At 38.4% G+C, this 14571-nt stretch overlaps 2 protein-coding genes across 3 annotated transcripts in view; both read right to left on the bottom strand.

The window, feature by feature from the left end:
- Positions 1 to 286: 286 nt before the first annotated feature.
- On the bottom strand, positions 287 to 7135 carry LOC101484659 (glycerol-3-phosphate dehydrogenase [NAD(+)], cytoplasmic). Its single transcript, XM_004546224.6, has 8 exons — positions 6978 to 7135; positions 5911 to 6088; positions 5565 to 5705; positions 5311 to 5449; positions 4966 to 5078; positions 3707 to 3943; positions 2126 to 2232; positions 287 to 2037 (listed from the first exon to the last, which is right to left on the bottom strand). Exons 1-8 carry the CDS (start codon positions 7019 to 7021, stop codon positions 1941 to 1943), a joined length of 1056 nt encoding a protein of 351 aa, XP_004546281.2. The 5' UTR covers positions 7022 to 7135; the 3' UTR covers positions 287 to 1940.
- A 3778-nt stretch (positions 7136 to 10913) lies between these two features.
- The window catches only part of LOC101484947 (acid-sensing ion channel 1), a 67095-nt gene continuing 63437 nt past the window's right edge, over positions 10914 to 14571 (bottom strand). For both annotated transcript variants that reach the window (XM_076878278.1, XM_004546225.4), the window contains exon 10: positions 10914 to 14476. In XM_076878278.1, the coding sequence (XP_076734393.1) occupies positions 14357 to 14476 (120 nt within the window). In that variant the 3' untranslated portion in view covers positions 10914 to 14356. The remainder of the gene's footprint in view (positions 14477 to 14571) is intronic.

Consider the following 14571-nt stretch of genomic DNA (forward strand, 5'->3'; position numbering starts at 1 on the left):
TATGGACTCAAACAAGTTTTGCTGAAAAACTGAATATGGAACAAGTGAAATTTAATACTAAACTCTATAGATAGATAGATAGATAGATAGATAGATAGATATCTATCTATCTATCTATCTATCTATCTATCTATCTATATATAAAAATAAAAAAAAAAAACCTGTAAGTGGGGAAAAATAATCAACCCTTTTATTGAATAACAAGAAATGCTGTAATTTCTACTGCAATTTCCAATTTCATTGTTTCCTTTCTAATGAAAATGGAAAAAAATTAGTCCAGCCATGATTTGATACTAGAATGAATTTATTCACAGACAAATGTTGATGATTTCAAATGTATTAGTAACTGAGTGAAAACTGGGTCAGGCAGGATCACAGCTACAAATGACGTAGCGGACGGATGTTTAAAGACTTAATTCAGATTCATTTCAGCCTGGCATGTTTCCTCATTGATGTGGCCATTGTGGTATATTATACCAATGAATAACCTCATATAGCTACAGCACTGGATTTTATATGTATTCAGCTAATAATATAAATTAATTTATACTTGGTCCTTATTGACATTGTTGGAAGTCCAGCTATATATCTAAATACTATCTAAATACAAAAAAATTGATCATAGTTTGCAATTATCACACGTTAATTCCACGTCTGATGATTTATAGGATGGTGTTAAACCTTGACGCGCTTCACTAAATGGCATTTTTCTTAACCCCTTCTCCTCATTGGAGTGGGGCTGGAGCCCATCCCAGCTTCCATAGTGCAGAGGAAACACATTTAAATGCATGAAGTTCACAATTAAGCACTCTTTAAGTGCTTTCTGCCAGCACTTCTTTCACACCTTTTTGCAGCGTGTATTATTATTATTTTGTTTTAATTTTTAAACAATGATCTCAATGATCTGTTCTTCTTGGCTTAAGTAGGCAGTACTCCGTTGCTCCATTTTTATGTGGAGAAGAGTGAGCTGACATGTTAAATTCCCAATTTTTATGGGGGCATACACGCAGCGCCTGATGAAAAACGTCTGATTATAAAAGCAGATTATGCCTGATGTGAGGCCCATTATCTTTGATGGAGGATTTTAGGATTTGTTGAGACAGCTAAGGCAAAGACAGCCTAGTTATGTCAAACACCTGCTTACTAACTGCAGTAGAGATCTGCAGCTTCATGCAATAATACATCTTCAAGGAGCCATCTTGTTAGCATGACCCATACAGACATAATGAAATTTAAGCCAAGCGGAAATAAACCGTAATTATCCTTTGACTTTTTTTGGTCAGACCACAAACAAAAGCTAAAGACTTGAACCATGCATTTTAAGGCACATTAGCTTTTTCCATTTAAAAACAGTTTTTGTGCGATTGACAGTATTTTTCACTTACAGTACAAGGCAGCAGATGTCAATGAATGATGTAAGACACTTACAGCATACAGAGACGTGACGAGATGAGGTAATACATCTATTATTAAATAACTTGTGGCGATGGAAAGGTGTTTACTGGACGGAAACATTAAAGATTAATCCCACTCCAGAAGGCAGGCAATGGCCCTGCATTTTCTGAAGTCGTGAATGTTAATTTCTGTATTAGTGTTGTGATTTAAAAACTGACAGATTTAATTAGTTTTAAAACATAAAAAGCATGCATCTTAAGCAAAAAGTAGTGGACAATTACATGAATTGGTTATCCTTCAAGTTTCAGTACACGTCAGGAAATAAAAGTACTTTTAACATGTTGGAAATTCAGTGTTCTGGTTTCAGAATTTGCTGAATTGGAGTTGAAGAGCCACACTTTGCTGGCACCATTTCCTTGCACGACAGCTGTGGTGTGGTCCGGTGCAGCCTACTCCATCGATTTCTGAACGGCTGCGAAAAGGGTCGTGTTCTCCGTTAAGAAGGCACCTTTAGTTTTGTTTGTTTTGGGGTTTTTTCGTTCTCTTTACATGTGTTCTGGGTGGTTCTGCAGACAGCTTATGAACTCTGTGACTGGGTGGCCCTCGAAGCAGATCTGATAGACTGCGTTGAACAGAGGAAACCTAAAGGAAGGAGGAGGCATAGTTGAGTGCTGGAGTGAAACAAACTGATTTCATTTCAAAGCAAATGGAACCTGTGAGTCTGTCTTACTTGTCGACCATGTTTTTGTGCTTGAGGATGAGATAGACCTCAGCTGCTGTTGCTGGTCCCTGCAGCTTCTGGCCATTCAGCATCTCTTTCTCCAGTTCCTCGATGGACTGAATGAGATAAGAACCAAGACATGCTGAAGATTCTTGAGTTTAAAATGAGAGAAGGTGTACACGTCTGATGCTCAGATTGGCGAAAGCTCGGAAATAATTACAGTTTAATTATAAACGCAGGGACACTTCCAACATGATGCAATCAATGGAGTCTGTTGCCATTAATGAAGAGCAGAACTTGTCTGCGATGCGTCTCTTTAAAATAAGGGATTTGATTCAACTGGTTGTTCTCTGGTTTCAAAGCACCTTGGTCATTTTTCAGCTAACTTGTTGTTGTGCAGCAGCTACGTCAGTGGCTCTGTGTTAATGTCATTTTATTAATGGTTCAATACACCAGTGCCACTTTGTAGATGACGTCGCTGACCTGGTCCCCATCTTCAAAGAAGCCATTTCAAAGGCAATGACATTGCAAGTTTATTGCACCCATTTACAATAATCCTCTGACCACTTTCTGACTCTGTCGTCTTTGGCGTGACTGTAGAATTCAGTCAGTTTGCTGGGGTTTTTTAAAACCAGTTTCTGAATCTTTAGTGAGTATTAGTAGACAATATATAGTGCACACAAAGTATCTCTCAATACATTATGAGAAGTACAGCTGATGGTCACTACACTGCATCAGAGACCAGATTTGTGGGAAGAAAGAGTCAGAACATCACAACAGCACTAACACAAAATCACATTTGAATTTATTATTTGAGAAAATGTGCTCATTCTAATTGTGTCATGGTGTTGATGTAATTAATATTGGAGAGAAAATGACCAGAATGTTTTTGTTTTTTTTAAATTTTGCTGACGAACTCGCTCACAGTTCTAAAAAAGAAAACTATGTATGTGTCAACCTCTACAGTCTTTGTAACCACAGCTGTTGCCCTCTGCTGGTCATTAGAAATAATGCAGTTTTATACTCCTTGCACAGGAGCATCAGACCAAGAGGTGAGATCCATCTTTAGTGTAGTCAGCATTAGGTGCAACATAATTACGTTTTAATATACTATACATACAAGTTCTCTTGTATTAATAACTTCACTATGTCAAGTAAAAACATTAAAAGGCATGAACTCATCAGTGTGCCCAAGTTTTGACATTTCCAGTAACTACCATAATAATAATCACCAATAAACCTTCAGGAAAACTTCACATTATATTAAATGATTTAATTTATTATTTAACATTTTAATTCTGAGTCAAATTTGATACTTGAGATATTTTTGTTATTAGACCAATCCTTGGACCACGTCACCACAACTCAACTCAATCCAGAATCAGCTGCCAAAACTGTCACAGTTTGGCACAAACTACCTCAGATCCCTACACTTTCCTCTCTCCCCTCACTGCCTCTTGTATTCCTGCCTTTAATGAGAAGAATATATGCCAGGAATATATAAGCATTGCTTCTGCCTGAGCCTATGACATATATACAGTAATTGAATATATATATATATATATATATATATATCTTTAAAATTTGTACCTTCCCCGTTCTCACAAAAGCTTCAGCAACTTTGCGGTTACGTCCACCGTAGCAGGTTGTGATGAGGTCGGCCACGCCGCAGCTTTCAAGGAAGGTTGCTGAGGACACGGGCCCTTCTTTGCAGAAAATACGGGCGAAGGCAATCATCTCCATCAGGCCCAGCCTGATCACTGCCGCCTTCGTGTTGTCCCCGAAGCCCAGACCGTCACAGAAACCAGCTCCGACTGCAACAATGTTCTGTAGGACACACACAAAAATAATCGGATATATTATAATGACTTTTTTTTTATTTGACTCTATACAAAACAGACTAGAAAAAGGCTCCAAAGCCTCATATCTGAGAAGTTGCAATGAGAGAATGTTTGGGCATTATCCTCTCCTATGATATTCTTATTTATTCTTTAAAGGAAAATTAAGCAGAGAAAAAGAACACAACCACCAACAAACTAATTCTCTAAAAACATGGGAATCCACATCCTACAATAACGTGTGTAAAATTTCTTCGAAAACAAAATATTTGAGTTCACATTAAGAAAAAAATCCTTCCAGACTTTTCAACAACTATTTAGATTAATGTCTCGTTAGAGCCAACCCTTTCACAATGCTCACAATGGGTCCTTAGACATTTTGTTTGGGCAGCTTTACTTGAAGTGTTTAAAGCCTCACTGCGTACGTCTACAGAGATCTCTGATCCTCACTGCCTAATTAACAGAGTGACTAGATCCCAGCACACTAAATGTGGGGCAAACAGCATGTTTGTGTGTGGCAGTGTGGTAAATGTTAATAATGCTGAGAGAGAGAGAGTCTGCAATGGTGACACATCCAAACACACAAACTCTGCAGGAAGAGAACACATTCTTTGGTTTCAACAAAAATAAATGTTGATGTTTAATTTTTAACCTAAATCTTTTGAATCTGTTGTTATCTGTTCTGTGGGATCATCAGCTTTCAGTTTCAGTACTGACGTGCCCATAGATCAGCATGTCTTTATGAGGCACGTGCTTCTTATGTGACTCACAAGTACTGTGTCACTTCACTTTATAATCTCACGCATGCGAAACAGGAACTCTGTGGGGGGAAAAAAAAAAAACTGGGACAAGGGATAAAATGCCTCTACTCTGTTTCGTGTGACTTTTGCTGAGAGTGCAAAAATAGTCATTGGTCCTTGATACCATAAATAAACCTGTGTTGAAATCAAGATGACTGTCCATGTTTTGTAATCGTGTTGCAAGCAGACATATTCTGCACTGAGAGCTCACCTTCAGGGCTCCGCAGATTTCCACCACATCGTATTCCTCCACTACAGTAACTCGGAAGTTGCTGGTCTGCATGAGCTCCTTCAGGAGAGCACCGTGATTTTTATTCTTACAGCCTGTAAACCAGAAGAAATATGCTGACTGTAAACCCTGTAAAAAAAACATGATGGAAGCACGCGTTGAACCAAAGAACTAACGCTGAGGTCGCACAAAGCTTTAACCGAAACAAATGTGCTTCCCGTTTTTAGGCTAAAAGCTGCTTATCTGGATCTTTAATTCTTAATTAAAGTGCAAAAATAATTCAACAACAATGGGCCCATTTGAGCGCAACAAAGGGACAAAACTAACCAATGGTTGTCTCACAAAACTTCTCATCAGCAACTTCATTGGCGATGTTTGCACCCATCAGCACGCTCATGGTGATATCGAGCTTCTCCTGGATCACGTCAGAGATGAGTTTGAGTCCATCTGGACCCTCGTCTACGCCCTGAGGGAACAAAAGCACAACATGCTGGTGTCTGGATCAAACACCACTGAATAAACTTGGCAATATTTTGGAGATAAAAGGTGTAAAATCCATGTCTAGTAATAAAAAAAACAACCTTGATGAGTGATATTCCCAGTGCATCGTTCTTTATCTTCCCTTTTATGGTGTCACATACTTTCCCCACAAACTGGTGCGGGATCACAAACACCAAAATGTCTGCATCGCTGGACGCCTCCACCAAGTCCGGCACTGCCAGCTGAGAAGGGATGATGACATGTCTTTAAAGCCCGAGGCAACTTACTGTAGAGTAGGAACCTGCTGCATTCAAAAAACTCACTCACTCTTACAGCTGTTAAACTTATTATAAAACTAACAGCTGCAAAGCATCTATTCAAGGACCTTATTTACATATATGAGACAACAGGCACTAAAATGTTTGTTTAAAAATACATTTTTCTTACCACATTTGCTGGCAGCTTGTGTCCAGGAAGGTACTTGACGTTTTCGTGCTCGGAGTTGATTATTTCAGTGAGTTTGCGCCCATTCACAGTCTCCTCAAACACCCACATTTTTACAGTATTGTCGAACTTTGCATTTTTACCAGCATTGGCACCCACGATCTTGGCAATGGCTGAGCCCCTGCGTGGTTAACAGTTACAAGTCAGTGTTCATTTTACGGGAAAAATCCATATTCTCACTCAGTCACACTGTGATCTAATGGGGTGATCATTAAAGGTAATGATTCCTATTTGATCATTAACTAATATTTCAGGGCAAGACGGCAAAGCTGCACGCAGAGATAAGCTGATAGCGGTATGCTGCAATCACCAATCCTCCATACGGTTTCCACGGGTGTACACCGAACTCCATTGAGAATTCTTGCAATTTTATTTTAGCATAAGCAGCAGCAAAATTACAATGGCTTTATAACCAGTTTATGGAATGATTTTAATTATTTGGGGGGTAATCATGAATTCGGAAATAAAAAGAAATAGACATACATTTAATTTCGTTCCAAAATAAGAGCTACAACTACAAAAACCACAGTGTGTGTATGAAAAGAATGTAAAAATTTAATATTTTTTATTCGGCTCATAAACTGAACCCACACACCGAATTTACAGGATGATTTAAAAATCTCTTTTTCGTGTCAAATCATCTTTTATCTCTTTGGGGAGGTAACGTTAATTTATTAGACCGGTAAACGGAGCAGAGACATCAGCTACTGATGTCTCTGCTACCGCTAATAAGAGCGAGCTAACAGGCGGCAGACACCTTAAAGCTAACGACAAAAATCCCAGTAATGTTGCCAGACTTGTGGCCAGTTTTCTGCGATTATAAGCCGGCTTGTCAGCATGTGACTCCACGCGGAGATAAACCCAACTGTCGCCTCCGCTAACGAAGCCTATCTGGTAGTTACAGGTACAGCAGGTCAAACTTCCCGCACGTTACTGTGCACCGTGTCCAGCGGATAACCGCACATATGAGACAACCGGAGACGGTTCAAAACATCAATACTTCGACTTGCCAGTTTCCAGAGCCCACGATGCAGACTTTCTTCGGAGCTGCCATTGTGAAGAGGTAAACCGCTGAGTGTGTGGAGTGAACCTGTACTGACTGCAGTCCAGTTATGCAACACACACACACAGTGCCTCCCTGGTTTTATTGGTCTGCCCGAGGGGAGACACCGGCCCGCCCATTAAAGCAAGGCCAAGGCCATCAGAGCAGAGGCTAGCATGCTAGACTGGGGCCAAAGTCTCCATGTCAGCCTTTATGGTTTCACATCATCTGTATGTGCAAGTGACTTTTCACCCAGAGGCGGCCAAGCTGTCGGATTTTATTTAATTTAAAACCTGAACTATGGTTGTTTGAATTATATAGATGATCAATGCTGACATACTAACACGCAATCTAAACCATTATCTTGTCTGTATATGTGTAATATATACTCACCAGACGTAGATTTAGATTAATGACATATCTTACAATTGTAATTGACAAAACGAGATGGTTAAATATCGAATAATTACCAACTTAGCAACAATTACTAAATGATTACAACTTAATCAAATCTTGTAATGACATATGATAACATGGGGGCTTTGCCAATTCCTGTAAAACAAACAAACAAAAGTGTTGGGAGTTGTAGTTTAAATAAATTACTGGATTAATGATACAAAACATTTGTTTAAACAGGACATAAAATTGTAATGTCAAGGTGATTATTTAACAGTTATATTCACACAGATAAAACATTTTTTATTTTGACTACATAAAACAGTTGCTTAAAAACATTGAAGTAAATATTAAAGTTTTCATTCCTTGAGCTCCTTGTTATTAACAATCAAAGCAAGGCAATCAGTGGATTATCTTGATAATCTAACCTGATACTAAGATACCTGAAATTTTAACTGAGGGGAAAAACAAAACAAAAAATATGAAACAGGATTAATGTTCAGGTTAGTATCTTCAAACTTTAACTGAAAATGTTCTTACAAACTAAAAATTTTAAGTTATACTTAGAAAAGTGCTTGAAAATTTCAGATACGTAACTCCAAATTTTGTGATAAGTTGAGATTTCAACTTTTATTTATTTATTTTTCAGTGGCAGAAACAATATTACATCGAAATATTACCTATATTTATATTTTCTCATGGGTGCTAGTGACTGCATACTCATACATCACTACTTCAAAAATGAGTCCTTTATTCTCCATTCTGGTGCTTTAAAGTATTTTTACTTACCTGTATTACTACTTCATTAAATGCTTGAATTTAGGAATGTTAATTGTATTTGATTGTTTTTACTTAGAGTGTGTTTCAAAGGCAAAAACAAAAGAAGTACTTAATCCTGTGAGACCCAGCCCATCAAAAGATAGCCAGAAAATTCTGATTTTTTTGGAACTGAGATGTTTATTAACCCTTAGAACAAAATCCATATTTTTTGCTATATGATATTGTGTATGATACATTTTTATTATATATTTATTACATATTTTTTGTATCATATTTCATACATTGGGCGTTTTTGGCAACTTTTTGTTAACAACAATAATGTTAATTTTACACAAAAAAAAGAGTTTCGTCCATAACATTTTGAAATTACGGCAAGTATTGATCATGTTGATGAGATAGAGGTCTCAGAAACTTGTGTATCAAATATAATACAAATGGCATTATAGGTCTTTTTCCAGTCTTTTAATTTAGGGTAATATGTAAACACTTTAAACGTGCATTCTTTTTTAATGATCAGCAGGGGGCGACTCCTCTGGAGGAAAAAAAAGTCAGATTGTATAGAATTTAGAGGGATAGCGATCATTTGGCTCCCTTGATGTATAACCTCAGTAAACATTTTCCTGATGACTTTATGGTGTCGGTCTATTTTGCAAAATCTCATTGAGGACAGCATGATGGTGTAAGTTGGATCCCAATGATTAGAAAAGTAAATAGGTTCAACAGTAAAGGCAGCCTAAGTTTTTGGGTAGGCTTATTTAATGATTTAAAAGTCTCAAAAGATGGTTGGTGGTTCGATTCCTGGCTTCCCCTAGTCTGCATGCCAAATATCCTTGGGCAAGATACTAACCCCAAATTGCTCTCTGATGCATCCGATGTGTGTGAATGCTACATAGAAAGCACCTAGAAAAATGTGCTTGTGCGAATGGGTGTGAATGGGTGAATGCACAAGTTGTGTAAAGCGCTTTGAGTGCTCAGAAGAGTAGAAAAGCGCTATACAAGAACCAGTCCATTTACCATTTAACAATGAGACTAGTATCTCTTATGTACAGTGTAACCACATTGTATTGTTAATGCAGCAGCAAATAATCTGAAGATCATCCAGTATAATTTTTGTTGAAGATAAAAAAGAAGTAGTAGTCCGTGAAATATTTAAAACTTTTCCATGGAATCCATTATGGCAGTCGTGTCTAATATTAGTCTCTGGTTGTAGCGCTAGCTTGTGGTTAAACCATTTTTTTTTCACCAGTTAAAATAAAACAAAACTTTTTTTATTAGCAGTGTTTTTGAGTTTACTGTCCACTTCAATGGCTGAAAAAACTGTCAGAACATTAAAAGCAGGCCAATTTTAACAGTTTAATGCATCAGCACCAATAGCACAATGTTTGATAAACATTAGACAGGTAGGAACTTCTAAGTGAATTTGTAATGGTGTATTTTTTTTCTTTACCACTTTACTGCTCTTTCTGAACTTCTCTTTAAAATATAAGCAGGACATTAAAAGTCACTGGAGCAAACCACAAAAAGCTCACTGTGGCAAAAATTATTTGGTCCAAAGGGCTCAAACAAAGGACCGCCTTGTTACGCAAGTGTTGATCAGTGGGTGAAGAGGCAACACGGGAAGGAAGTGCTCTCAGCAGTCTGGTTTAGCAAATTTAAAACAAACTGACAAAATCCAGCTTATTCTGCAGAAAATAGTTCAAAAAGAAGGAGTTGACTGGTCTGATATGTGAAGCTGTGTTGCTGCGGGGTTATTAGAGTCTAGGAGATATTTACTGTAGTTCATTTATAAGTGAAAATGTAAACGTTATAATGAATTTAAGCCAATATGCTTGTTCTTAAGCCAGTGGTTTTTTTCCAGGATCTTTCAAAGGGGGGCAGTGGTCCATCCATCAATCCCTTTTCCACACTTATTCAGCTCAACTCCCAGGGGCAGCACTGAAAGCACAGATGCCCAGACCTCCTGCTTCATAGCCACCTCCAACTCACACAGAAGAGTCCCCAAACTAGTCCAAAGACATAATCTCTCCCAGTCAGACATTCACATTCTTCCCTCACTTACAGGCAAGACCCCAAGATACTTGGAATTCCTCCACATAAGTCAGCAAGCCCTCCCCAACCCAGAGTGTGTGCACTATATTTTACAGCTGTTATACATGTCATCCCAGCCCACTCCACACCCACCTGCAAACTGCCCCAGTGCAAGCTGGGAGTCAGTTGAAGCCAACAAGAACAAATCATCATCATTATCAGGATCACATTGACGATACTGAAGATGTCATCCTGCCCTTGTAGCATGCACCGAGAGACTGCTGTAAAAACAACAGAAGCTGCACCGAAACACAGGATTCAACAGTGAGGTCATGGTGCTAACAAAAGCACGAGTATAAAAGGAATTGGGGGAGTGGACCAAACCACTTCGAGACATATGAGGGGGGAGTCCATTTAAAAAAAAAGAAAGTGTTGTTTTGCAGCTAAAATGAGCACAGGAACCTTCAGTGTATTATTTAACATTATATATTTATAGTTACAATGTTCCACTGAGGAGGACCACTGTGCTTTTTCTAGAAAAACGGGATCTGGATCCATCCCAGATCCACATTCAGCCACGCTCCTGCCTCCAAAGAAATTTCTTCAAAGCCAGAAGTCCATTTTTCGAACCTTTTACTGATTTTTCATGACGAAAGTGTAAATGATGACACATAACTCCTCGAAATGAACAAGAGATACATACAGTTAGCATTTGATCTTTAATGTAACAACCGATTCAAGTCCATTATTCATCTTTACATCACCAGACTAAAACAGCTGTCCTTTCATATCACAAATGAAAAGGCAAAAGTAAAGAAGGAGGCAAAAACAAAAGCAGTAAGCTGGGCGACCTCATGCAGCAACAGTCTGGCTATTTAATTCTCATGTACTGATGAGAACGGCTGCTGTGACTCAACTCTAGCAATATTAATAAAAACAAACAAACAGCCCCCCCTACTTTGTCTTTGACAAATAAACAAATTTACAGTCATTTACAGAAGAAAAAATGAATTGAGACACACAGCAAGTTTCTTTGAAATAAATCCATTAAGTACACCGTTAGACAAACCAGACTATGCTAATACACGAGGATTATTATCCACAGTCAACAGTAATATTTACACTAAATTACAACTGATGGAATAATTGTGCTTGATAGTAACACCACACAGCTACACGCTAATCAGATCCCACTTCCTGTTGAGAACAACTAGGAGCAGAATAATGAACATGGTTAGATTTTTGGTAGGGATGCACCGACTGTGAACTTCTGGGCACGCCACGCTTTGTTCTTGTTTGCTTTTCCTTCGTGTGCCAGGAAGACAAGTAAATTTTCAATAACAGAACTGACACACCATCTTGCAGAGAAGTGAATGGTCAACAAGGCGGAGATCAGGCTGTGCCGAGGTTTGGCCGATATATCGGTGCATCCCTAATTTTGGTATATACACAATCATGAGGGAAACTCTCAAACATGCTCCGCAGAGCTCAGATTTTCTCCATCTACCTGACACCACACTCACTGTTGAGCATTTTAGGGCAGTTTCTTTCCACTTTTCTTTCATCGCCGTAAAACCGCAAATGAATACATGCTCACAAAACGCACCCAGACACGAGGACAGAAGAACGCTTAAACTGCAGGTGTGGATGAACTGTACATATAGGATGCTTGCTGTACAGTGCTACATGCAAGTAAGCGTTCGAAAGTAAAAAAACATTCAAAATATTGATTCTAGTTGATGTGATCCAGCCTTGTTGACACAACAGAAGCAAAATTCCTTAAAATGTGACAAAAAGCATGTAAACATGAATGACATTCTCTTAAACGAATGTTATGGCATCACGTGTTAATAAATTTCTCATTTCTACAGCAAAGCTATACAGTACACGATGATTAAGTCTCTTTGTCATATTGTTCGATTACATCTTTTTTGTGGGGAATCTAGCAACTGGTTTTTAACTTCCTGCTCGTGTTTAACCCAAGTAGTTCCCTTGGCAGATCTTTTTCACAGCGGGCATTTGAACTTGTTACAGCAGGAAAAACACAGGTTACTGATAACATTCACAAGCGTCATATGATGGGCCAAAGTGCGAAACCGTGCGCAACATCAGAGGCTGGATGTATAAACTATGCGTGTGCATAAAAATCATACGTAGGCCTTTTTTACTCTCATACATAAACTGGTTATAACAAAGAATGTGCGGTGAAAATGTGCAAACAAACGTTTTCTGAGAGAAAGTGAGAAAGAGCTTATAGTGCTCATTTCCAATTCTGTATTTTTATTGTGGACTACATTACAATAGGTCTACATGAGTTACAGTTCAAATTATTCTTTGTGTGTCTTATGCTGGGCCTTTGGGTAGTTTATCGGTTCATTCGCTGTCTGAAAAAAGCAAAAACAAGAGCACTCAGTGAGCAACCGACTAGACTAAAACTTTGATGTTTTATGGTGTTTTTATTACAATACATAACGTTAGCCTGTCATGGTGTTACTGCAACACCATAGGGCACTGTATTGCAAAAAAAAGTGTCCTCCATGCCCTTTCATATGAGATATTACTTGTTATAGATTCTTGAAATTTTGATCTTCGTGCTAACAGTATAGGTCAAATGCTTACCCAGGTACTTGTATCCCCAAAGGCCTTGTATATTGTTGTGAAGTTTGAAGACGAGCCATTAAAAGCATTGGGTAATATAACGTTTTTACTGATTTTCACATGTCACCTTGACCTGATTTCCACCTAAATGAAATCAGCTTGAGCTGTTATTGGTATCTACCATCACACAAAATTGAAAATAATATCTTGAAAACTGCAGAGGCTAAACTGTTAACAGACAGACAAGCAAATGTAACCAATTGTATATTCCCTGTCTTCAAGGGAAGAAAAACTCTTAGCGCTTCTCCAATTCAGCCAACTTTCGTCTGATTGGCTGCCTTTTGCAAATAGAAGGTTTGTCCTGATATCTCAGGTTATTATGACAGTGGGGTCTGAACTAGCTTAAAGCTGCCTTTTTGCTAGCAGGGATTATTTACACATATCTGAAACTCTGGCCATGTTTATTATGACCATCCACCATTACCTCAGGATTTATGTGACAGAAAATAACTACCATAAAACAAAACAGTTACTTTCACAGAGCTTACACTTACTCTTATTATTTAATCTTTTTCTATTTACAAACAGACCTAGCTACACTAATATGAGCAATTTAACATCTATAACATTAAATACAAATTCGGGGTGTACTAATTTTTATTGGGCTTAAAAAGTTCAATTAGGTTTCATTCACATAGTGCCCCTTCACAACTAAAGATGTGTGACTGTGTTAAGGTAAAGACCCTACAATAAGAAAGACAGAACCGCAGTGAACAGATGATGCCCTCTGAGCAAGCACGTGGTGACGGTGGGAAGCGAGATTTTATTACGTTTTATTCATCCAGCTGCAGGAACCCATAATTAAAGTAAATGGATCTCAGCTATCCTTACATTTGTGCTTTTACCTATTGTGACACATCAAAATGCTTTCTGTGAAAACCGCCTGCAACTACTTTTCAAGAAAATGTTGGGCTTTCTTTAATGTCCGCCTACTCTACATGGCAGTTACCTTTTAATCAGTCAGTTTTACTTAAATTATTTTTAGCACTGTCATCCTGCGAGACGAGGTAGTACAGTATGATGGCAAAATGCGTAGTTTAACAGGGGAAGACAGCTGTAAGTAAAAGAGAAAGCTGGTTTAGTCCAAACAAAAATTCCTGTAAATTAACAACTATTTCACACAAAAACAGTCAAACTGACACCACATTGCTGGGATTTCTAACACTGATTTACTGAACATATAATGAACCTGTGTAACCTTTAACTGTATCTGTTACTACGTCTTGAAAAGGTGTTTACAGAAGACCATGCAGTTATTCTAACATTTTTTAAGTTTTATTTCTCTTGGTTCTCCTGCCCTCGCGTCTCTGTGGCCGTCCGTCCCTATTTCATCATGTCGCTTACACACCTTAATCAGGCACAGTTCACACACTTCCTCTGTTGTTCCAGCAGTGGGAAAAGAAAGAAAACCTGCAAAGAACAAAGTCCACGAAGCTGCTCACAAGCGAGAGAGTGCGGCGGCTCTCTGCCCCCGGCTGCAGAAGCTTAGTGAAAGTTACTGACGTGACACTTGACATCGTCTAAGCTCAGGACCGTTCCCTGGTCATTGTTGTTGTTATGCTTGTGCTTCTTATCGGAGCAGCGGCACAGTTTGTACTTCATTACCTGAGGGGATGAAAAGCACAGTCGCAGCAAGGTCGGTGCAGGAAAAGAAATAAGTCGCATAACGCAACAAGAAATGCTTTTAATTATTTCAATTT

The sequence above is a fragment of the Maylandia zebra genome, linkage group LG20, assembly GCF_041146795.1.
Source record: "Maylandia zebra isolate NMK-2024a linkage group LG20, Mzebra_GT3a, whole genome shotgun sequence".
NCBI classification, from domain to species: Eukaryota; Metazoa; Chordata; class Actinopteri; order Cichliformes; family Cichlidae; genus Maylandia; species Maylandia zebra.

Bases quoted from the DNA above. Each gene is read 5' to 3' on its own strand.
- LOC101484659 (XM_004546224.6), bottom strand. From the start codon at position 7,021: ATGGCAGCTCCGAAGAAAGTCTGCATCGTGGGCTCTGGAAACTG. The intron at 5,450-5,564 runs GTTGTTTTTTTT...TTGTTCCCTCAG, and splicing joins TGGGAATATCACTCATCAAG to GGCGTAGACGAGGGTCCAGA. The intron at 2,233-3,706 runs GTACAAATTTTA...TATCTCATTCAG, and splicing joins CTTTTGTGAGAACGGGGAAG to TCCATCGAGGAACTGGAGAA.